A 24,541-nucleotide genomic window follows, 5' to 3' on the forward strand; every position below is an offset into this window, starting at 1 on the left:
TGGGGACATATCGGGTTGCGCTGGAGCCGAACAATGCACATGACGCCACGGCAGTTGCTGTTTTTGACGGGCCAAGAAAATGTGGAAACTTAAAGAGAGATTTGTCAAAGGAGAACACGAAATAATAAGTGAAAACAAGGCAAAATCAAAATACTTCTTTCGCCCGCTAGAGGAATCAATTGTCCGTAATCGCCGGACTGGTCCGCAGCAAACGTGTGGCATAGCACTCAAATTGGACGACGGCTACTTATATTAAGTCAATTATATGCAAAGGCGTCAGAGCATGACTGTATCAATGTGAAAATTATGGATTTGAAGACGAAATCGTAGATGCTTTTAATGTTTTAAACAAGAAGTGTATATTAATATAGCTTTTTGATTTTATAGTTTTAAATTGACCACTATTACTTGTACAAACACTATGTTAATTAAAATGTAAAGTTATTTGAATGAACTCATGGTTAAAGTATTATCAGCTCCTTGTTTCATATACTTACTGTAAACTTTAATCAGATGTTAATGAGATAAATATCATTGATGCATTAACTATATTTCAGTTAAAATGTTCATTTAAAAAAAAAAAAGACATTGACATGATGACTTTAGGATACACTGACGAGCTTAAGAGCTCACTCAAGACGGCTTTATGAGCCATGTGTCCAATAGTCGTCAGGTCATACCCTGCTGTATATAGAGCATGTTTGCTTGTTAAATAGTGGTGATTCAAAATGTGCGGGAAAGGTGCCTTTATGTTTAATAGAAAAGCCGGTTACCATATAATCAAAATGCATGCATACATTGTAATACTTACCGCAGAAAGTGACGACTTTAGGTCCTCGTACGTTGCATGTATTTAATAATTTAATTCAGAAGTTTACGAACTACTTCTACCGATACACCGGCATACACCCGAGGTTGTTTTCGATAGAAATGGCCGAGGAGTTCCAAATGGCTCGAGACAAGTTGTTATATGAAAGACGATAAAATATCTTAACGTTTCGAGACAATAACCAGTTACAGAGTAGCCACTTCACTGAGAAAGAGTATTGAACGAGTCTGAAGAAGCATTTCCTAAGATGAGGACGAAGCCAATCAGATGGACCGTCAGTGACAGATACTAAAACAATGATACCAAAACAGAAATATAATTTTATGATATACTAAGTGTACAAAAGGAAACTGTAGAAATACACAATAGTGTTTCGTGTAACCCAAAATATAATAGCTAGCCATGATGTTGTTGCTGTTGTTGGTTTAAAATAGCGGCGTTTGCCCATTTTGTAAAATACTTTACTATTGGAGCAGCACTCAGAAGTTTTCAGAAATATCACTCGGCCAAGTTTGCTATAAACACAGAAACACATACTATTTGTTAATGTAATAACTGTGTCCATTTTCATCTTCTTTTGCCGTTATTAGTAAGTATAAGATGTAGATTATTGCGCCCAAAGCACACCAAATACGACAGCAGTTAGTATAAGAGGGTATATGGGTCTGATGCTCCCTGCCGAGTCCATCCCGCCGCCACCTCCGTAACAGTTGCACTTTTCGCAGGTGCCTTCTGCCCCGAGTCGAATAAAGCAGGGGACGGTCTTTTCCCAGAAGTTCACACGTGATGGTGTGACGAGATGATGCTGGACAGTGTCTGACGTCGTTGTATTCGGGTTAAAACTGAAGAACGCTCCGCTAGAAGAACTGTATTCGGGCCACTCGTGCTGAGCACTTGCTGGATTAGGGTCTCTGAAAATTAAAATATTAACTTAATCGAAGCGCCTCTTACATTGTCCTGCGTGTTTCGTAAAAAGTGTTCAACACTTCAGTCAAACCTTTTTCAGACATATGAAAGTAATTGTATATTATGTATCATAGGCATATGCCAATTGGTTAATAGCTTGAGTGAACCTTTTTGAACTAAGTAATGCCTGCTTTTTTATGTTACAAAACATGGATCGACTACCTAGGTCTTAAGTTTCAGTAGTCAGTAATATTCCTCTGGACTGTGGTATTGACGTTATTTAAAGCTACACTCTCACAGATTGAACGTTTTGAAACCTTTTTTCATTGTTTTGTCTTGGAACGAGCCAATTTATGCGAAAATGCATGGAAACCAGTGATATTAAACTGCTGACAAAAATCAGATCGCAGATTTTCATATTTATGTTCAAAAATTGATGTTTTATGCATTTTTCTTAAACCGTTAGTAACGCTTTTAGCCATAAAACATTAATTTTCGAACTGAAACATGAAAATCTGCGATCTGATCTTTTGTCAGCAGTCTTATATTCCTAGATGCAGATATTTACGCAAAAATTGGGTCATTCCAAGACAAAAAATAAAAAAAAGTTGTCAAAACGGTAAATCTGCGAGAGTGCAGCTTTTAAGTGAGAAGTTGGCCAAGGACGAAAACACCCTTCAAGTGAAATAAGTGAAATAAGAAATTACGTTAGATTTGTAATTTATTGAAAAGTAATTACGGCATGATGTTACACAGAAACGGGACGAAACCCATATGTGCCGTTTGCCACGGTGACCATCTACCAACACTCAAAGCATTTTCGGAGTACCATCTCGGGTTACTAGGGTGTTCTCACCAAACAAATCGAGTAACAACACTGCACGTGCATTAAATGACTTATTTACTCAAGTAAAATAACCCCACTACGCATGCGTTCAATTACTTAACTACTCGAGTATAGTAACCCCACTACGCATGCGTTCAATTACTAACCTACTCGAGAATATTAAACCCCACTACGCATGCCTTTAATTACCTAACTATTCGAGTATAGTAACCCCACTACGCATGCGTTCAATTACTAAACTACTTGTATAGTAACCCCACTACGCATGCGTTCAATTACTAAACTACTCGAGTATAGTAACCCCACTACGCATGCATTCAATTACTACCCCACTGCGCATGCCTACAATTACTAAACTACTCGAGTACAGTAACCCCACTAAATTACTCGCGTTTAGTGACCCCACTTCGTTGTGAGTTTGCCACATGTCAAAACTATTCAAAAATGGTTGTTGTTGTTAAAACGACCCAAGTAAAAGTGACCATATCGGTATGATCTGACATTTTCGGATGTTTATTAAAACTGGAGTTGTAGGAAATTAAAAGAGCATCAAGCTATGCATATATTGTTTACATATTTCAATCTTTTCTATATAAATGCTTAGCCCCGCTTGACACAGGAAACAAAGGTAGACACTTTATACAAATACCCGTTTCACATCACGCAATGCAAAGGAAGACTATAATAAGGCGGAGAGAGAACAATCGAGTGAAGAGGACAACATAACAAAAGCATGTATTAAATTGAGAAAGAAAGAATATTTATGTATGCATTGTTAACAGTGTGTGTATACTACGTGATAAATTGCGTCATAAATGCTACGTCGGAAGGCAATATTTTGCTTCTAATGAAGACTTTAAACAAAGCTAACTTCACTTTTTCTTCACCAATATAAATGAAACATAACGCCACTAACATAGCCCCACCTTAGCTCTTTTACCGGAGTATGATTGAGAGTTTAATTTCTTAAAACACTTTGACAAACCTTATCACAATACGGCCGTCTGACGGAGCACTGTCAAAACATTATTTTGAAAACAGGTTTGTCGAAGTGTTTGATGAAACTAATCACCTATAAATTAAACTCCGGCAATGGCACAAAGGTGGTGCTATTAAAGTGGTATAGACTGCCCTTTGTTATCCCCCGCCGAATCGAAAGTTTCGGGAAGGGGATATTGTTTTGGCGATGTCCGTCCGTCCGTCATTCTGCCCGTCCTTCCGGAACCATAGCTTGGTAGGCATTGATCAGAAAATGTTCAAACTTGGTCAGAATGTTCCCCTTGATCAAATTGTAAAAGTGGGTCACATGGGGTCAAAATCTAGGTCACTAGGTCAAATCTTAGAAAGTCTTTGGAACAAACTAGAGGCATTATACATGGTCAAATAGTCATGAAACTTAATCAAAAAATTCCTTGATGAACTTTTGGACGTTTATAAAACTGGGTCAAATATGATTGAAAATTAGGTCACCAGGTCAAATCTTAGAAAAATCTGGTCAGGAACCATAACGTTTTAATGATTGGTCAGATTATGTTTAAACTTGGTCAGGATGTACCGCTTGATGAAATATGGACCGCTTGTAAAAGTGGGTCACATGGGGTAAAAACTAGGTCACTACCTCAAATCTTAGAAAAATCTTTGGAACACATTAGAGGCATTATGTATGGTCTAATATTCATGAAACGTGATCAGAATGTTTATCTTGATGTACTCTTGGCATGCTTAAAACTGGGTCACATGTGATAAAAAAAGAAAACTGGGTCACATTTGATAAAAAATTAGGTCACTAGGTCAAATCTTACAAAAATCTTGTCCGAAACCATTTCATGGTAGTGATTGGTCGGATTATGTTCATACATGTATGACTGAACACATGATAATAATCTAAACAAACTCAAACTTATATCCAACGTTCATAACGGCCCATTTCTCTGCAGCCATATTACATGTTAATATAGGAATATTCCACCTACTTTTCATTTCCAATGCATGAATTTTGCCTAATCAGGCGGAGCATATCGATTCAACAAATTTGCTTGTTTCATTTAAAATGGTAAAGAAATAGTTAAGTTATCTTTGTTTAATGTCTTCATTTCATGCAAAATATTGCCTTCCGATGTAGCATTTATGGCGCAATTTAGCACGTGGTATACACAAACTGGTTAATAGCAACTATATATGTTACAACGATAGGTATTACTACTATAATCAGATGTTTATATGCGTATTAGTATAACATGTATAACCATTTTCTTCTTCATTTTGTATATTCATTTATTTTATTGTATATTAAAATGTTCAATGGTCGGATATTGCTCAGGGATGCTTATCCTTTTTTCAGGCACCTCACACATCGCTGTTTTCTTCACTGATAAGGATTTTGAACAGTCATAAAAGTTCGTTTAAACGCTGAAAATACCCTTCACCAAAAATTTAACACTAAACGTACACAATAATGCATAACTTTAAGCATTAAACTATCCATTATGATATAAATTTATACAATATGTTTGCATTTCAGCGATCAGCGAGTTCGGGTTGGGGATTTATAGACCTGATGAAGTGATATCGACAGACTTTATGATATTTGAATATTTTACGATTGCGACAAAACGATCTGTACCGTTATTTTACCAGTAGTGTACATTACTTTTTCAATGTATTTGGATTTGCTGATGTTTCTTACTTGTACACCAATGTTCTGCAAGCAATAGCCCCCCTGCCCCCCCCCCCCCCCCCAGTAATAAAATACGCCCCAAGGTGTCGGCAACATGTTTATCTTGACCAATACGCCCACTGTAATATGATGATGATGACGATTGGAGCTAATATCGTACACCATTAAACGATTATCTAATGATGCCGCCTTGTTTATGTAGACTTGACGAATTATAACACCACAATTTGCCAAAAGAATGTCGAACTGGTCGCAGACTTACTCTATATGTTGACATATCGACATATGAAGTTTAATACGTTCCGTCAGTTTGAAATCAATATAGCATGTTTTATTCTTTTTGTAGATAAAAATAAGTTGTCATATCCTCTCAATAAGTAAACTAGTCGACATTACTTCAGCAATAAGTCGTAACAAGTCGACATAAACTAATCAAGTTGATATTAAACACAGGGAGAAGATAAAAAGGTCACGTCCTCAGTAAATACCATAAAAAACATACCCCTTTTTTACGAACTCTGCCCACAGTGTCATCATGGCTTCAGACAAGGCCCTGTCTTTATCCGGAACAGGAACTGGTATCACAACGTTAGGCGATAAGCCTAGTAACACCTTCAGATTGTCGACAAACCCAAACACAAATCCAACATCGTCGCTATGTTTGGCCCCCTTTAGCCAGTATGGGCGGACGTCAATTACAGCGAAGTACGGTGTATAGTCGAATTCATAAAGAAATGTTCGCCCAGGAAATTCGCCGGAACTGTGGGCGTTAGCGACGATCATTGCAGGCACTCTGAATATCATGTCCGTTGCAAACTCAATTATTTTTCCACGAACAAGCACAGGGTCATCATCGGAGGCGCTGGAGGTTGAGTACTCACTGATGGCAGATGCAATAAAGGCTGCCGACGCGGTCTTAGTTGAGATTTGACTTAGGGACATTGGAAGTACAACTCGTTCAAAAAATATTTTTGATACGCCTTCATCTACGTTTATACCACTGTTAATCAAAGCGGGTTGCCCAATTGTCTGAAACAATAAGTAACCATCAAGGCTTGTTGATCCTATAAGAAGATCAATGTCACGGAAATAAGGGGAAGTCTCCTGGGTTAAATTTTGAGGATCTTTTTCTATGAATGTTCCATCTACGACTGGGAGTAGGTCATCTATTTTCTCGGCAATGGACAGCAATTCATTCATTGGCTTTCCTTTCATACAAACATAAGCAGCGTCCATGCCACCTTTATTGCAGTTTGTCTCATAAGCAAACTTTTGAAACACTGTTTGCGGACTGCGCTGGAGTGCAAAGTTCAAACTTGAGACGGGCGTCCCACTTTGAGCGATAACTCTTCGAAAGTTGCCTTTATTCTGTTGAAACATTGCTTGGTATATGGCGCTTGCGGCGCCTGCAGACTGTCCACCGACGGTAATACGGGAGGGGTCCCCACCAAAGTCCGCGATATTTCGCTGCACCCACTTCAGTGCGAGACTCTGGTCCCAAAGCCCCATGTTCCCTGATCCCGATGAACCGTCACTAAGGAAGCCGAACACGTTTAGTCTGTATTGGACAACAACAACTATGATATCTCCGAATGTAGACAGGATATCGCCTGAGTAGAAGTACGCGCCGCCGAAGTAAAACGAGCCGCCATGGATCCACACGAGTACAGAGATGTTTGACGGACTACTTCCAGGGACGAATATGTTAAGATAAAGGCAATCTTCGCTGACGTTAAACCATCGAACCGCAGAGTCCATGCCTACCGTTTGCGGACAGAGCGGCGGGTTGATTGTGGCGTCATAATCTGACCTCATCACGTCTTTTGCCTCTGGCCTCTTGAAACGAAGGTTCCCAGTCGGCGGCTTTGCGTACGGCACTCCGAGAAATCTCGTGACATTGACATACCTGACATCGCTGCTTGAAGACCGTGGTATAGCAATTGGCTCGGTAATCCCTGTAAATGTCCCCGAATTAGGCGCGGTTACAGTCCTTTTTGTCGACAGTGCAATGCTAAAACAGAGCACAAATAAAACTACCTGTATCAGACTAGCCATATTAAACTATGAATATATGCTTTACGCTGTTAAGTTGTATACGTCCCATATAAAAAAATATATATCTCAACTGCACCAGAGCTTATTGTAAAACTAGTTTAGATTAACGACAGTGATAGAAATGGGCATAATGAAAAATTAATCTGTTTCAGCGCATCCTTTCAACCGAGACAGAGCTCTAAATGTTCGTGTACTGGACAACTAACTTGAAATAGAGCTTTAAACAGGAAATTCAGTGATTAGAATACAACCTACATGTTAAGCCAATGAAATTGCAGATAGGCAATCATTAATCACTTAATCATCAAAAATTCACCCTTCGCGGGTGTTTAAAGGTCCGCCCACTGCCACTTATTCAATACACATTCCCATGAGTCAGAGATGTGGGTATCAGCCAATGCGGCTGTATTCTATGTCAGTTCGATGACCTGAAGTGATTTCTTAATGAATAATAATGGGCGGAGTGAGAGTAGCAAAATAACTTTACGTCATCTAACTATTAGATAATATAAGTTGATTAGTCACACTAGCATTAATGGACTTTCTGCCTTCCTACACATGTGTAAACCCCATTTATGGCAGTTTCATCTATTTTTAGGAAGCATGTACATAGTCATCTAAGTAGAGCCATCCACCATTAAGTCTATGTCACAGATATAAGAGGTATCGTTGGTTAAGTTTAGAGGATCTTCCTTTAAACATGTTCCATCTACGACTGGATAAAGACCAATTTTCTCGGAAATGGACAGCAACTCGCTCATTGACTTTCCTTTGATACAGACATCAGCAGCGCCCATGTCGCCTGTACTGCAGTTTGTCGCATTAGCAAACTTTGAAAACACCGTTTGCGGGCTGCGCTGGAGTGCAACGGTCTACTTTTTGACCGATAACTCATTGAAAATTGCATTGTTTCTGATTAAACATTCCCTGGTATATGGCCTATACTGTCCACTAGCGGTTAAACGAGGGATCATCACCAAAGTCCGGGCGAGCCGTCACTGAGAAAGCCGAACATGTTCAGAATGAATTGGGCAACAACGTATTCGGAACTCCTCGGCCAGTTTGTCGAAAACTAGCTCGGATGTATGCCGGTACATGTATATCAGTTGAAGTAGTTCGTTTTTTAAGTATATCATTACTTAAATGTAGTGTTTGAGAGTTGTATTTATTGATCTAAGTTTAAATTGATTGCCAGTGAAGTGTCTTATTGCAAACATAATTGAGATTCCCAAGAGTTAAGACATAAAGTTTAACTGCTAAATAAAATCACTACGCGATCTACTTGAAGCGGACTTACACGTCCCTCTTTTGGGGTATGTAATCCGTTCAAATACATCCGAGGTAGTTTTCGATAAAAATGACCGAGGAGCTCCGAATGGTAGACAGGATATCGCCTGAATAGTAGTCACTAGTCCATTGTCTGTATATACCACGTGATAAATTACGTCATATATGATAAGTCAGAAGGCAATAATTTGCTTAAAATGAAGACTTAAAACAAAGATAACTTTTCTTTAAGTACACCATTTTGAATGAAACAAAGTGCAGTCTAAACCTGTTGAGCCACGCCTTTGTTTTATTACCGGAGTTTTGTCGGACTACTTCCGGGGACAAATGTGTTAAGATAAACTCAACCTGCGCTAACGTAAAAGTCCTGAGTCGCCCGGACAGAACGGCGAGTTGATTGCTGCGTCATAATCTAACGTCATCGCGTCGCTCGAAACGAAGGTATCCCATTCGGCGGTATTGCGTGCGGGACTCGAGAACCCTCGTGATGTTTGCATACTTGACTTCGTTGTTTGAATATTGTTGAATAACAACTGTCCCGGTATCCCCTGTTAATGACCACCACCACCCCCCCCCCTCCCGAATAAGGCGCGGTGACAGTCCTGTTAGTCAACAATTATGCTAAATACGCAGTTTAAGTTTTTACACGTCCCATGTAAAATAGATCAGGGCTGGTATTGTATTCAGTATAGTGTGGAAACTCTGAAGGGACATTTGTAAGTAATTATTGGTTGATTAAAAAAAATATTATTTATATTCTGTAATTTATGACTGATTAATTATATCTTATAACATTTTTCAATGTACTCTTTGAATGGCGGGAAATTTATTTGCGCATACGGCGCATTCGTTAACGGTACATAACTGTTGAAAGAAGGTATTTACGTCGGACGTGAGCTCAATCGAGCCCATAATAAAAAAATACATTAAACTATAAATAAATAAACTTTGGTGTTTATGTTGGCGAATCATCCGACTTATTATAAATAAATTAATGTTCTGGCGAAGTGTTTTTGAAGCTTGGTACATGTAAATGTATGGTGGCATATAACTGCCGTAAGATAACTTGTTAACGCTCGCGAATTGTTTCGTGTTAACCACTTAATTTTCGCGAAAATTATCTGGCTATCGTATTGTATTGCATGAAGATAAATTTACACTCAATAACATGGAAAACAACAGAGAATCAGAAACTGCACAGTAACATCGTTTAATTTCATGCAATGGGAATTGGCCATGAGGTTTTCCAGCCCAGCATTAGTTACGGGCCTTTCCCAAAGCGAAATGATTACGTTTTCACAAACCATCTATGACGTCATCATGTTAACGTCATTGGTGTCTTCTCGTAACGACGTCTCCATAAGCAACGCAATCAGTGAAAAGGGCCGATAGATCGGGAAAAGGGGTAAGTTTTGGCAAAAATGATAGTTTTACAAATTCACAGATAACGTTTCATGGCGCATTTGATCATTACGTTATTATGTAGCGCTCGATATTCATTTTTGGATATTTTTACATAATTCTCATCGTTATATTCATATTAATTTTCCCCTTTTTACAATACACTGATAAAGTTCTGAGGTCTACAAAGATGAAAGATTAATCAGGTGTTTATTGAAATCTTTTTATTTCATGTTTTGCAAGTCAAATCACCTTATCGAACTTAGATATATAGTTTGGTCAAATACTATACCTTCTGTATGTAATTTTTGGTTGGTTAAAATTATCAAGGGGTGGGGGATTTGTCCTACATCAAAATACAACATGTTTCTACTTTGATACTCACACTCTGAGATTAATCTGAAGTAGATCTGCGAGTCGAAAGTGTCGCCTGTTTGGAGTGCTCATCATTTTTCTAGTAAATGTTCCCATGATCTTGACCTTTAAAATATTCGGGTCATCTACTGACCATTACCTTGACCTTTAAAATATTCGGGTCATCTTCTGACCATGACATTGACCTTTAAAATATTGGGGTCATCTACTGACCATGACCTTGCCCTTTAAAATGTTGGGGTCATCTTCTGACCATGACATTGACCTTTAAAATATTTGGGTCATCTACTGACAATGACCTTGCCCTTTAAAATATTTGGGTCACCCACTGACTATGATCAATGTTCATACCAAGTTTGAAGACTCTGCACCAAGTCATTCAAAAGTAAATGATCAAAAATGCCTGTAATTATTCTAGTAAGTTAACCATCGCCATGACCTTGAACCTATTGGCCTCAAAATTAATCTTCTAACCATGACTAGTATTCATACAAAAGTTGCAGTCTTTCAAATGTTTAATAATCACAAACGAAGCGGGCGAGATTGTTCTAGTCAAGGTCACCATTACATTGACCATTTAACTTCCGAAATGATCAGTGTGCACTCCCGAGTTTAAGACTCTATAATTGAAACTCGCTAGGTCGAATCCTGTTATCTCGATTTTCTGGTTATGTCGAACTCTTCAAATGGTTTGGGTTTAGTTAGGCACATTTCGTAATAAGGTTACATCGATTGTTCGTTATCTCGAAGTATTTCCCGATGTTCCAACTACTTCGACATAACAAGTTTTGACTGTACATCAAGCTGTTCGAAAGTAATAAATTGGAATCGCTTGTGACAAAGCTATCCTTGTATATGCCATGCTCCGCAGACGACACAATTCAACAGAACTAAGAATCATTTCCCACTTCAATCTTTGGTACTGCAGCTATATTTCACTGCAACCATGTTCAAGGTAAACATCACATTAATGATTATGACGTGCCATTCGGGTCAAAAATCGCTAGGACGAGAATAGAGGTGCACCTCTAAACAGAGGCGCAGTTGTATTAATGGCGAATCACACACTTACTTAAAACCAAGATGAAAACATGTTTCGCTTCCACTTTAAGGCTTCAAAGAATACATTGATTTTCAAGTTTTTATTCACTTAAACTTAGTTTTTGTACAAAACCCCATTTAGTTCTGACCACAATGTCAGACCATTCCTTTCTTTATAAAACAGGTTTACAAATGTTTGGAATTATGCCAATTCTAAATAACAATGGCCATTCTGTCACTCATTCATCGGACTTAAAATCAAATATTAAAAAAATCTCAACATCATAATGATACCATGGCTACATGTATACAATATGTCACTTTTTATTATAAAGTTTAAACAATAAAAAGCGTGCCTTTCAAAATAAAAGTTCATATTTAGACAGCCAAACTGTTTCAGTCCAACAATAAAATAATTGTGTTTCATAAAAAAAACATAGAATTTTGCACAGTCATGCATCAATAGAATTTTTTTATTTATATATTTTTTTCAGGCCGTTTTATGCAAAAATATATAACATAACTCCTTGCATTGATTGTTTTTGTCAGTGTTTTTTTCTGAATTTCTTGTATTAGTCATAATGAACATGGCTGAGTCTCACGCCCGTTATTCTGTTGCTTTGTTGACATTTCAGCACGTGACTCACTCAATATTCTCAAACACTTATGTTTCAATGGTTTTATTGAACTCGGACAAAAAATGTCAAAAGCACTTATATGACTAAACAATTTTCCCATACAAGTTGCCAAAGTAAAAACATATACATGTAGAAACATTCTACACAATCATGATTTTAAACAGCAGATATAAAATAATCTTGAGTTCTCAACAAACTTACTCTTCTGCCTATTATTTTTATAACAATAAAATAAACATAACAGCCACATTGTCGCATACAAACTATTATTGTTATGAAGTTCTTTTTATGTACTTGCTGGGTTTATATGACATGTAATTCCCACAGGGGCAAATTTACCCCACCTCCAGACATGGGGCTTAATTGCCCCCGAGGGAAAATGAACCATTTGGGATTTGCGTCTATATGCACATATTTGTCTGTGTGGTAAAATTGTCTTTGAGGGCAAACATCATATAAACGCAACATGGTCCATCTAACATCCACAATACAGCACTAACTCTCTCACACAGCCAGCACATCACTCTGTATCTCATGGCTAAGCTGGGTCTGCAGGTTAGACAGTTTTTCTTTAAGTCTTGCAAGGGCTGAGAACACGATATTCTCTGGCTTCATGGAACCGCAGGACTCTACGTTGTAGAAATACTTGTTAGGGAAGCCTGTTGGGTCAAACGGCGCTTGATCTAAAATTGGAAAAATGTGTGTTCCACTTGCTTTCAATCTTATCAACAATACTAGCGAAATTAAGTTTAGTTTATCTACTCAAATTTAAAGATTTCCAATCATTAATAAAAACGCTGACGTAGCAATTTTAACTTGCTTTAAAACAGTATTCATTTAACCAAATAAGTACTGTGTAATTACTATGTTTAGGAGGGAGGAGGAAGCAAAATGACTTAATCGAACCTCTTTCCTTTTAAAATTTTAATAAAACACATTGTACATGTATTTCAAGAATGACATATTGTAAAGCTGAATTTGCGAGAAAAATACAAACGATTTTCATTGTCTCCTGTATATCTATTTCCATATCACCCTAGATCATTTAGAATATGTAACATTGTCACATGAAAGAAAAAGTGACAATTTTTGTGTGTATGTGAAGCATTGTGTCTCATAAGCTAGTAATCATGGGTTCTTTGATATACATGTACATCTTAAAAGTATCCCTCGTTTAATTATAATCATTGTGATTCTTCCTCGTTAACCAGGCTATCAGCAGTCAAGATAAGCACACGCCAACAACACCTGCACTGGTACAATGCTTCCTGGGCTTCATCAAATTCTGAATTTTAGATAGCAGTGCTGGTTGATTCTTTGGACTCGATGTCAGGGCTATTTATAATATATAACTCTATATAACAATAATAGTAATTGGAATACTATCGCGTGGGTTCGTGATCATGTTCTCTTCCATCCAACCAAATTGATAAATCTCATATTTATTGCAAACAATATACCTATTACAGCACTATTTTTCACAGAAGAAATCCCATGCATTTTCATGTTTAGGAAAACATATGAACTACCAGTAGATCACTCCAGTATAGTTGTCAAACTGTGTGCATTAATGTCTCCATTAAAAGTTGTCAGAACATGAGTACCACGTGGCAAATGTCAATGCTTGTCTGTTTTTTAAGTTGAGCAAGGGGAAAACTAGATAATTCATAAAGCAAGAGTACAGTACCTTTCTATATAATAATGTGGTTTGTATTGTCTGTTGCAACATATGTACCAAGTTTCTTTTGAATATCTTGCAGGGTTTTTGTATAATGCACAACTTCAATGACAACAACACCAAGGCTTTGACGATACTTAACTTGTTTTTCTTTGAAAAACAGACTAGCTAAAAAGGATCTTACATTCATCTTCCTCGAGCTCGGAATATTCACTCTTGGGCCTGAAATATACACAAATTACAGATGTACACAAATGCATGAAACCATAAAACAACCATACTGTAATCTCACAACACAAAGATCAGATGAAAGGAGGAATCTGTCACTTTTAAAAAGATTAATTTTAACTTCAATATTCCCAGGGTTAGAGTATGTCATGGTTCGTCGACAATAATCTGGATCTTATTCAAGGAATAATTCCACATAAGTAAATTCATTCATCATTGAAACACACCTGTATTATTTCACTCACCATTCCTCAGGTTTGGGGTATGTTGTGTGGCGTAGAGCGTTATCTGGGTCGTACTCGAAGCAGACCCCTGTTGTGGGGTTCCACTTGGCATGCTCCTTCGCGAACCCCTTCCTGGCGAACGCCTTCACCTTCACCTCTTGACCCTTTCGCAACTTCACAATCAAGATGTCTGCATGTAAAGCATTTTTTTGTTAGAAATCATCTCTTCAAATTTCTACACACTATTATGACACTTTGTCTATGACATATATATCTGATCACTAGTGGATTAAAAGGGGGAGGGAGTGCACCCATAATGCCCCCCCCCCCCCTTAAATCACTCAAGTTTTTAATGGACCAATTCTGACTTGAATTATTAAAAAGAAAATTGGGGGAGTACCTGCAAACCTCCCTGCCAACATTTGAATCTATATTATATTCGGTTATGAGGGAGTGGAGCATGTCAAAAGGTTGTGCCCCTGCGTTATGTCCCCTCTAACATCATCCTGGATCCCCCCCTGCTGATTACTATGCATGATATGAATTTTGCAACAGCTCTTGTATTTTCTAATAATCATAATAACTTGAATTACAGAACTATTTATCAAGTTATTTGCATAATTCATTTTTGAGATATGAGCTTCATTCTAAACTTTCCAAATAAAATAATATAACAAATTAATAAATTAGGGGCCAAAATTTGATTTTATATTTAGTAGTCTAAATTATAATTTCCTAATAGTCGTAAACACTAGTGTGGAGAATTAAGTCAAATAAATGAACAGCTTTTGAGATACATTGAATTACGAAATATCCTAACTTGACGGAAAAAAATTCACAAGACACTGATGCACACTGATGTACACACCAGCATGAATAGACTAGCATTTCTCATTTTTTGAATAGTCCAGCTAAAAGTCTGTCAACTAACCATCTGTGTCGTCATATTCACTTCCCTCTTCTTTGTTGCGTGACGTCACCTGAATTAAAAATGTATGTTATATTGAATTAAAACTTGTTCAAATTAAAATGATTAAGGAAGAGCTTGTATATATTGCAGTATAATAAGGTGTCATTCTTGAACATATAGTGTTTTTTCACTTTAAAGGGAATGGTGGCGGGTCCTTTCATAGGAGAAAAATGGCATCGTTTTGGAAAAAGGGGAAAAAAACTAACATAATTCTTCAGTACTATCAAGCTAAATTAATATAGTACAGGTATATTTGACATCAACTGTTTCTGCAATGCATCCTTAACTATCCTTTAACAGCACGTCACCTTAGTGCAAGAACTCAATATCTGCTTAAATATCTATATGCAGTTATTGAGTTATTGCACTAGGGTGACGACTGTCTGCAGCCCCCCAAACCAAGGTGTCCTGTGCTCTAACCCAGTACTTGCTGTCCATATCCCGCCCCCTAATCGCTTCAAATACAGGTATAATTAGCATCCTCTGTTTTTCTGCAATGCATCCTCATGTCTCTCTTTTCTTCCACAGTAGGATGTCCGCCCCTCTGGCTTTCAACCCACTGACAGGCTGTCCATATCAGGCCCCCTCTGCCATTAACACCCATTCCCTCCAGCATCTGTGCAGGCACACCATTGTCAACTGTGTTGGGCTCAAAAACATTCACAAGGTTGGTGTGTTTGGCTTCCCATGATACATGTACATGTCTGTTTGCAGGGTTAATCGCATACCATTTGGCTTCATAAGCTCATACTTCAAAAAACATTTTTTGCCCTAATTTTTCATTACAATTACTTTTTGCAAAAAACAAGTGCTTTCTATTATCCACCAGCTATCGGGGCTAGGGTATTTTGTACTATATTGTCAAGGACAGCTTTCAATAAGTAGCATTCGCGTAAGTTAATATCATTCTTATCATATGCATGCTCCTTATTGCACTGTTAAGCTCCGCCTACTTGGTTATCGTTCTAACATAGTAGTCAAGAGTTTTCTTTTCTCAAGCAGTGTGTATGCTAACTAAGATGTTTAATACTTTCATCAAATTATCTGATAAAGGACATTTATTCCAAAGTTTTGCTTTTTTGGGGGATAGGTTGAACAACTGCCCCTTCCACCACGACTGAAAGGTCAGGTGTCCAGTTTAAGTCTGGTAGATTTCTTCATTGATGGAACCAGTCTATCCCCTCAGTCACAAGACACTGGACTTTACCCAGCCACCTGCATTCTTACGGGAGACCATCTCAACATTAGGGTCATACAACCAGGTGAGGGGTCTTCAAAAGCCTTTGGGATAGCAATTGTAAGACTTGTTAATACCCAAAACTTAACATTATATTAACTGTGGTCATAAAATGAAAAATAGAGTATATATTCAACAGTTTAACCAGTCACAACATTTGAACCAGTTATACTAGTAACAACAGATTAACAGACACAATAGTTTAATAAATTACAACAATTAAACCAGTCACAGTTAAACCAGTCACAACAGTTAAACAAGTTACAACAGCTAAACCAGTCACAGCAATGTAATTAATTATTATTATAACAGTTAAACCAGTCACAGTTTAACTGGTAACAACAGTTAAATCTGCTAATTTAACCAGTTACAACAGTTCAACCTGTCAAACCCCTTACAACAGTAAAACCATTCACAAGTTAAATCAGTTACACAGTTATACGACTATACTCCCAGCAAAACTATTGAAAAAGTGTCTTCTTACAGTTGTAAGCAGATCATGCACGAGAATTTTGAGTAATTCCACTAGCAGATACATTGTATTAAAAAAGACCATGATAACTATCTAATGTTAATCTTTTGGAAATAATATTTCTATTTATCTTTTAATAAATCTGTATTTATTTATTTATTAATGCATTTATTTGCTCACTAATATTTTCAATACACTTATCGTTGTATAATCATATACAGTTTCTCGTTTTTCCTTCAAAAGTGTCCTCTTACAGACGTTAGAAACCACTTCACTAGGACAGACACCAATTTTATCTTGGCTTGGCCTCAGACAAAATTGGTGTTCGTCCTAGCAAAACCGCTTCTTACATCTGTAGGAGGACACTTTTGAAGAAAAACTGGTACTGTATCTATAACTTAAACCCATTACAACATTTTAGCCTGTCATAACAGTTAAATCAGTCACACAGTTGAACCAATAACAACAGTCAAATCTGTCAAGAGTTGTGAAAGTTAAACCGGTCACAACAACTAAATTAATGAAAAGAATAAAATGTCATGGACCATTAAACATGGACTAAGATTCAATAGATTATATTATTAAACAACTTAACTCATTAATTATTGAGGACATGCATTATTGATTTTAAGTATCATGTCACTAGTATACATGACTATGCAAGTCTTTTATTATATTAGTAGACTTTTGTTATGGCATTCCATCTTGAATTTGTAAATTATTTTAATTTTAAACAGGTCAAACTCCACCAGAGAGCGAAAACATTTTTGCACGATTTGAAGAAGACAACCACTGGATTTTAGTGGAGACTCAAATCGAATCCCTCAGAGATGTCTTGCTGAAAAGCAAGGAGACCAATATGCCTGTACAAGAAACCATCATATGGAAAGCCTTGTCCAGCTTAGTTTCTTACATCAAGTCCAATGACGTTCAACCAAATGCTCATTTGTCTACTGATTGTATCAAAATTTCTGGTAGCAAGTATTACATAGAAATCTTGGATGGAACTCAGAATGACATGCCAGTTGATGCAACAGCCAATGCCACATATGAGGCACCAGAAGTTTTAACAAATGAAGATCCTGATACCAGGGCCCTTGTTTGGTCAATTGGCTGTATTGCATATGAAGCACTGGCCCTGGAACCAGCATATTATGACCCAACTGGCACCAATCCATTTGCCGCATACCAGAATGTAATGGCAGGAGTTATTCCCCCTATGCCAACAAATGGGAGTACAGAGTTGCAGGACTTGATTTCTAAGTGTCTGGTGGCCAATAAAGACAACAGAATCACCCTAGATGACCTTCAAACCCTTCTAAGCAGCCACTTGTAGTACATCTTTATTTATCTGTGAGAATGATTTAAACTTGTAGAACAATACTACTTATCTGTGATATAAATTACTGTGATGATTTATTTTAATACTTTTTACACATTTTTCATTGTTGACAAGATTTTATAATATATTTCTAGTGCAAATAAATGGAAATAGATACGCTAACTGTCACTTTCTTTACTGTGTATGACCCTTTATGATAAAGAACATGGACAGGTTTGAACAAGTGAAGTGGGGCTGATATTGGAATTCTTTCTTTAAAATAGTTTGTAAAGCCTATGGGACAATTTTGAGCCCATCACAGTTCACATGACATCTTCCTTCTAGTTAATGTTCATTACATTCAATTTAAAAACATAGACACATTTTTCAAATGGTTTAACCTACCGGTACAATTTTTGGATTGCTGGAGATGAGGTCGGCGCTGGTTACGTGACGTGTGACATCATCCTGGCATTTCACGTCCATGGTAAACTCGACAGAGCAGTCTGGGCAGAAATCCTCACATGTACAGTCCTGGGAGAAAATGAAGTGTATAATTTAACAAACATGTTATCCCCTTCGTAGCAATGCATACTATTGAAAAAAAATGCCTTAGTCTTATAATATCAAGATACATGCATTATTTCTAACCTACCACTCAGATTCATCAATTATTTATCTCCACCCTCAACGATGGAAATACATAATATAATAAATATTACTTAAGTAATACTACAGTAAAACTGCAATCTCTCGAGGATTTTGGGACCCGAGCTAAAATCTCAAGTGATCTGATGTTTGTAAAGCGACCCAAGTTTCCATTTTAATGGTCAGGATTAAGCCTCGACCTTGACCAATCCACAGTTCTCAAACGATCGCCTGTTCAAATGATTGCAGTTTAACTGTAAAGTTAAGGTAGGCAAATGTACTGATAATTCAGACAACAGCTACCATTTTTTCCCATTCAACAACTAAAATATCTTGACAAGAGTACAGCACAGCAAATGCCTGTCTGCTGTAAATGAGGCATTCCACAACTAGTATTAAAACCAGAATTATGGGCTTTGATGTGCATTTGGATATTATCTCTGGCAACATTAGTACCATTTCATACTTTTTTTCAAGTAATGGTCAAGGTTAAAGATTTTGCATAACAACAACACCAATGACCCCAGGCTTTGACAACTTATACCTTTCCAATTACCTCTTTCATTAAAAAAACAGCTGAGCTAAAAAGCACTGATTTAAACAAAGCCAGATTATTTCGACAATTGTATTCATACAGTAATTAATGCATACCTACAATTTACTGATAAACATTACCCTAGAGTACTGCATCCTGTCGACCACATCATCACTGGTGAGGGGAATCAGTCCAATTCGATGGGAAATAAACTCGTCAAACAGCACAGTTGAGTTGGCCTCAATCTGAACCCAGTCTATAGCTGAAGTTATTACAAAAATAGAACATTTGTGCAGGATTTTTTTTATAGTATACTGTAACAATATCTAACTTACACTACTTCAATAGTAAAATCAAAATCCTCATAATATGAAAGATCTACACAAAGCAAAACTAGATGGTTGTTTTTGTAATGAAAAAACTGATGTCTCTCAAATATGCACATTATCGCAATATGTTGAATATAGATATATGATTTTTGACCTCCAAGTGTGACGTCATCTTAATAGAGTGAACATTTGTGGCAAGTAATTTCAAAATCCTTTAAGCGGTTCAAGAGAAATGGAGCCGACACAAGATAAAATAATATGACCTTTGATCTCTAAGAGTGACCTTGACCTTGAATCCAACTAATTGTGACATGCCCTATGCACAGCACCGCAATATGGTGAACATTTGTGATAAGTTATTTCAACATCCTTCAAGCAGTTCAAGAGATATGAGAGGACAAAAAATGTATTTGTATGATCTTTGACCTCTGAGTGTGACCTTGAGCTTAAACAGTGCTCCATACGTCCTCTCAATATGGTGATTATTTGTGGGGAGTAGTTTCAAAATCATTCCAGGAGTTCAAGAAGAATGTGGAAGACATCAAATCATCTCAATATGGTGAATTTTTGTGCTAAGTTATTTTAAAACCTTTCAAGTAGTTCAAGAGATATGTAGCAGACACAAAATATAGTCATATTATTGCCATATGACATTCCACCTTTAAGTGTGCCTTTGACTTTTAACAGAGATGGTTGTAACATGCCTTGTCTCAATATGGTGAACAGTTGTGGAACAAGTGATTTCAAAATCCTTCGTGAGATTGACCTTTGACCTTATCTAAGAGTGACCTTGACCTTGAACCAAGCTGGTTGTAACATGCACTCTACATATCATCTCAATATGGTGAACATTTGTGGTGCGTTTCTAAAATCCTTCCAAGGGCTTCAAGAGATATGGAGTGGATACAAAATGTAGTCATGTGACCTGCAAACGACATTAAATATAGTCATATTATAGCCAAATGACATTTGACTTGTAAATGTGACCATGAACTTGAACTGAGCTGGTTCTTACATGTACATGATTTATGCACATCATCTCATTATGGCGAACGGTTTTGGGCAGTTATTTCAAAATCCTTCAAGCGGTTGAAGAGGTATGGAGTGGACACAATTTGTGACAGAAAAATTGATGCAAGGACAGAAAGACATCTCAAACAAAAACAATGTGTCTCCCCATTTAGTGAGGGTAGACATAATTTATTCAATTAGCCATTTTTTTTCTTAAATTTGTCAAGAAATATATTTATTCTATTATTTGAGTATTCTTAAAGTCACATGTAATAGTATCACATGTTTTTGTTTTTCAGCTTTATATCAGTTTATAATGTCCAGATTGTATTAAGCATAGAGTTTTTACCCATTGTTGGTACTTCTGCAATACAGACTCTCCTCAGAGCATTCGCAACACTGAAATTTAAACAAAAACATTTATAAATGTTATGAACTGCTGCAAATGAAATATAAACAGACAAGCATCATGTTTAGTGGCATCATTGTGCTCTGTCAATTTGTGAAGGTGTGAAAAAACTCCTTCTACCTTACGGCCGCTGTCTTACTATACCAATAGGCCAAACTGTTGCGATGACAGTGTTGTTTGTCCCATTATACCATGTGTTTGAAATACTTGGCAGAAGGTGTTGAGAATATTTAAGTACAATATACGGCATATACAATTCGCGAAATGACAAATAAATTGAGGGGTTTGAGGAGAGCAACATCATGAAGACATAATGAAACTGTTCTTTGTTGATTACTTCATTAATACAGTATTGCAATTAACTATATATGTGTGCTTTATACCGCTTGTACCATTGTTATTTCAATATCTTATCATTTATTTACACATGCTATACTATTAAATATAATACTATAAAGAAATAGAAATCAAAAACGTTCCTGCTGCACCATCATGTCAAGTTAAATGTAATGTCTGTACGTATGCACAATTTCTTGCAACTGATATCAACACATCCTTATATTTATAGAAACATTTAACTTTCTAAGTGTACCCATAAATATCAATATTATGCATAGTTAAGTTTTTTGTTCCTATGGTTTTAGCCACATTTTCAAAAGGACAGGAATCTGCAGGAAAGGGAGAAAAGGGTTGTGCTTTTATATTGAAAATATGTTCGGTTTCAACTGCTAAATGCGTATGGATTCAGGACTTTAAATTGACGCACAGAAATTGTAAATGACCCATCACCCGAAATTGACGACCCGAAATTGACGCATAATAAATTTGTAGCAAGTGTCATTTTTGGAAGAATTTCTGAGTAAGAGTCAATAATATTTGAAAAGCGCCGCAAGGCACGATCTCCATGTTTGTTTAATCAATTAAAGTCAAGAGCAATTAACATCTGAAGCGACAAGTGATTATGGATCTAAAATTAGACCAGTAACCTTGCCAACTAGCAGTGGTCAAACTCAATGCTGTGATAATTTCAACCGTTTTATAAATTAACAGATACTTTCGGCATTTCGCTAAAAGTATGATGCTTGCTTACTTCCTGACAATTTTGATAAAAGTGAAAGAAGAACTGTTAGACATAAATCGCTGTCAGTGTACAATTCAGTTCTTTTATTGCTATGCCATTTATGAAAATTTATGAAAAAAACAATGTTGCAATACAACCAATAGGTGCATTTTTTTTTCTTCCGGAAAACGTGAAAGAGAAACTGAAAGTAAAAGCAAGAAAGGTGTCATTGCAACTTGCACAATTGCTGGTGCATATTGGATTTTGACAAAGATGCATTTGTTACATGATATAAAGTAAATGCAGAATTCCTGTTTCACTGACCATGCAGTAAACAAATAATATGGTAATCAGAGTCAGATTATATATTTCTAAGTTTTGACTCTCGGAATTTTTTAACCACTTAAGAGAAGGAAATAAGACAACAAGGTATTCTACTTAAGTCATATTGATCCTTTTGGTCTAACTCTTGCTTGAGATTTTTCAATAATGAAAAGTGAATCTTATACAGCAAGTCTTTATTAAACACCTGAATGTTTTTTTCAACTGAAGTTTTGGTAACAATTTGAAGAAGTATAAATAATTATGTACCTTGCAATGCCATTGAAATAATATGTACAAAGAAAGACCAGAAAATAACAAAAAAAACAGGACCATGACTCTTGGAAGTCATATTTTGTCTCTTAAAATTCAGACCTCAGGAGTCAATAATTCTTGGGTTTCAGACCATGTTCAACACGCTGATGAATTATAGTCATATTATTAATAATAAAAACAAACTTTTGTATTATCTTGACAATTTCTTTCAATGAAGGCAGGAGGGTGCACATACTGGTCTCCATGAAAGAAAAAGGCTGATTCCGAAAAAGGCTGATTTCAAAAAAGGGCAGGCTTCAGTATCCTTCCAAAATTGTTTAGCTAAAACCCTATGTTAGTATTGACAAATATTGTTCATGAAATTTTAGTCGCGAAAACATATTACGAAAAGGAATATATGCGATAAATACGGTTCATAATACCTCAAATCGGTGTCTTCTAGGACAAATTTTATATTTTCATCAGACACCTGGCTGATTTGCACTGTCGGTTGGTTTGCGTACGGCATTTTGATATATTATTATTATTATCAAACAATTGTTTTACAAATTTCAACTTCCGGTTTTACGGGACAAGCAATTATTTAAAAGTTTATTGCTTATAACGTATTGACCAGAAACGGTTCAAGAAAGACATCACTTTGCCCCTTTGATTTTGCAGTGAAATCATTTTTTTTAAACTTTCTTTTTTTTTGAGTTTTATATTGAAACAATTTACCCCAAAATACATAATCATTATTATTTTTGCATATTACAAAACAATCCCTTACTAACATGATACTGTAATTATTCCTCATAGAAATATATCTGTACAAAACATTTGGCAGTTAACATTTTATTGACGTTTCGGTCTATTTCGGATATTGTTTGGATTATTTTGGTAAGGACTACATTGTCGGTGCCGGTTGCTCTCCATACATCGGATGTACATGGCTTAAATGTAAATGGCTTAAAACTATTATTTTTTTTAAATTCAATACAATATCCAGACAACCACGTTAATTTAAAATAAAATATGAGACAGCATGTTATTTGCGGGCCCCAATATCACGAAAGTACACAAGTCATTTCTCAATTTCGAACTCAAATAAAAAAAATACGCATAAAAGCATTACATGATTCAAAATACTAATGTTTTACTCTTTTTAAAAGCGCATTCTCGTGTGCTTTTTGCTGAATAACATTAATTATTGCTCAATATTCTAAAGATGTTTTCATTGTATAATATAAAATAGTTATAGCCACACCCAAGAATATTTGGGAAAACATTCAATCTGCATTTTGACACACTGAAACAACACAAAACATGTAATTATTTATCTGGCAAATGCATATAAATTAGTTCTTCGTAAGTGTTTCTTTAAGCTTAAAGTTAGAAGGGAACATAAAGTCAATATGATTGTTCAGGATTGTATTCCAAATTTAATTGAAATAATTTTCTCCATGGTTTATGCTTTACTTGAAAGGTGGTTTATATAGTAATAAGTTCTGCCTCACTATCACTTTTTACTTTCAATCGGCGTTTTTAAATAACACAACAGTATAGGAAGGTGTGTCGCACATAGCATAATTGTTATAACTGCAAAGGTCACTGTCTTACTTAATGAAGCCAGGAAATGGATTTCATAGGAATAAATGGTGTACCTATATAATAAGATGTTGTAATTGCTTTGTCGCATTCAATCATATTTTGATCAAACAGTATTGTAGAGGAACAGAACAAAACGGAACAGAATGTGTATTTAAATTAAGCATACACAGCCCCTC

General features: G+C 36.4%; 3 protein-coding genes across 3 annotated transcripts; 1 reads left to right on the forward strand and 2 right to left on the reverse strand.

Moving 5' to 3' along the window:
- Positions 1-1,137: 1,137 nt before the first annotated feature.
- Positions 1,138-7,180, reverse strand: LOC128243087 (bile salt-activated lipase-like). The gene is made up of 2 exons (XM_052960613.1): positions 5,762-7,180; positions 1,138-1,740 (listed from the first exon to the last, which is right to left on the reverse strand). Exons 1-2 carry the CDS (start codon positions 7,072-7,074, stop codon positions 1,437-1,439), a joined length of 1,617 nt encoding a protein of 538 aa, XP_052816573.1. The 5' UTR covers positions 7,075-7,180; the 3' UTR covers positions 1,138-1,436.
- Positions 7,181-11,504: 4,324 nt separating this feature from the next.
- On the reverse strand, positions 11,505-23,345 carry LOC128243093 (DNA-directed RNA polymerase II subunit RPB3-like). Its single transcript, XM_052960618.1, has 8 exons — positions 23,198-23,345; positions 21,059-21,108; positions 19,510-19,631; positions 18,592-18,720; positions 15,118-15,166; positions 14,208-14,376; positions 13,919-13,956; positions 11,505-12,739 (listed from the first exon to the last, which is right to left on the reverse strand). The coding sequence occupies exons 1-8, from the start codon at positions 23,281-23,283 to the stop codon at positions 12,561-12,563; spliced, it is 822 nt and encodes a 273-aa protein (XP_052816578.1). The 5' UTR covers positions 23,284-23,345; the 3' UTR covers positions 11,505-12,560.
- On the forward strand, positions 15,173-18,585 carry LOC128243091 (serine/threonine-protein kinase Nek10-like). The gene is made up of 3 exons (XM_052960617.1): positions 15,173-15,823; positions 16,247-16,418; positions 17,603-18,585. The coding sequence occupies exons 1-3, from the start codon at positions 15,653-15,655 to the stop codon at positions 18,199-18,201; spliced, it is 942 nt and encodes a 313-aa protein (XP_052816577.1). The 5' UTR covers positions 15,173-15,652; the 3' UTR covers positions 18,202-18,585.
- Positions 23,346-24,541: the final 1,196 nt, after the last annotated feature.

This window comes from Mya arenaria, chromosome 8 (assembly GCF_026914265.1).
Source record: "Mya arenaria isolate MELC-2E11 chromosome 8, ASM2691426v1".
NCBI classification, from domain to species: Eukaryota; Metazoa; Mollusca; class Bivalvia; order Myida; family Myidae; genus Mya; species Mya arenaria.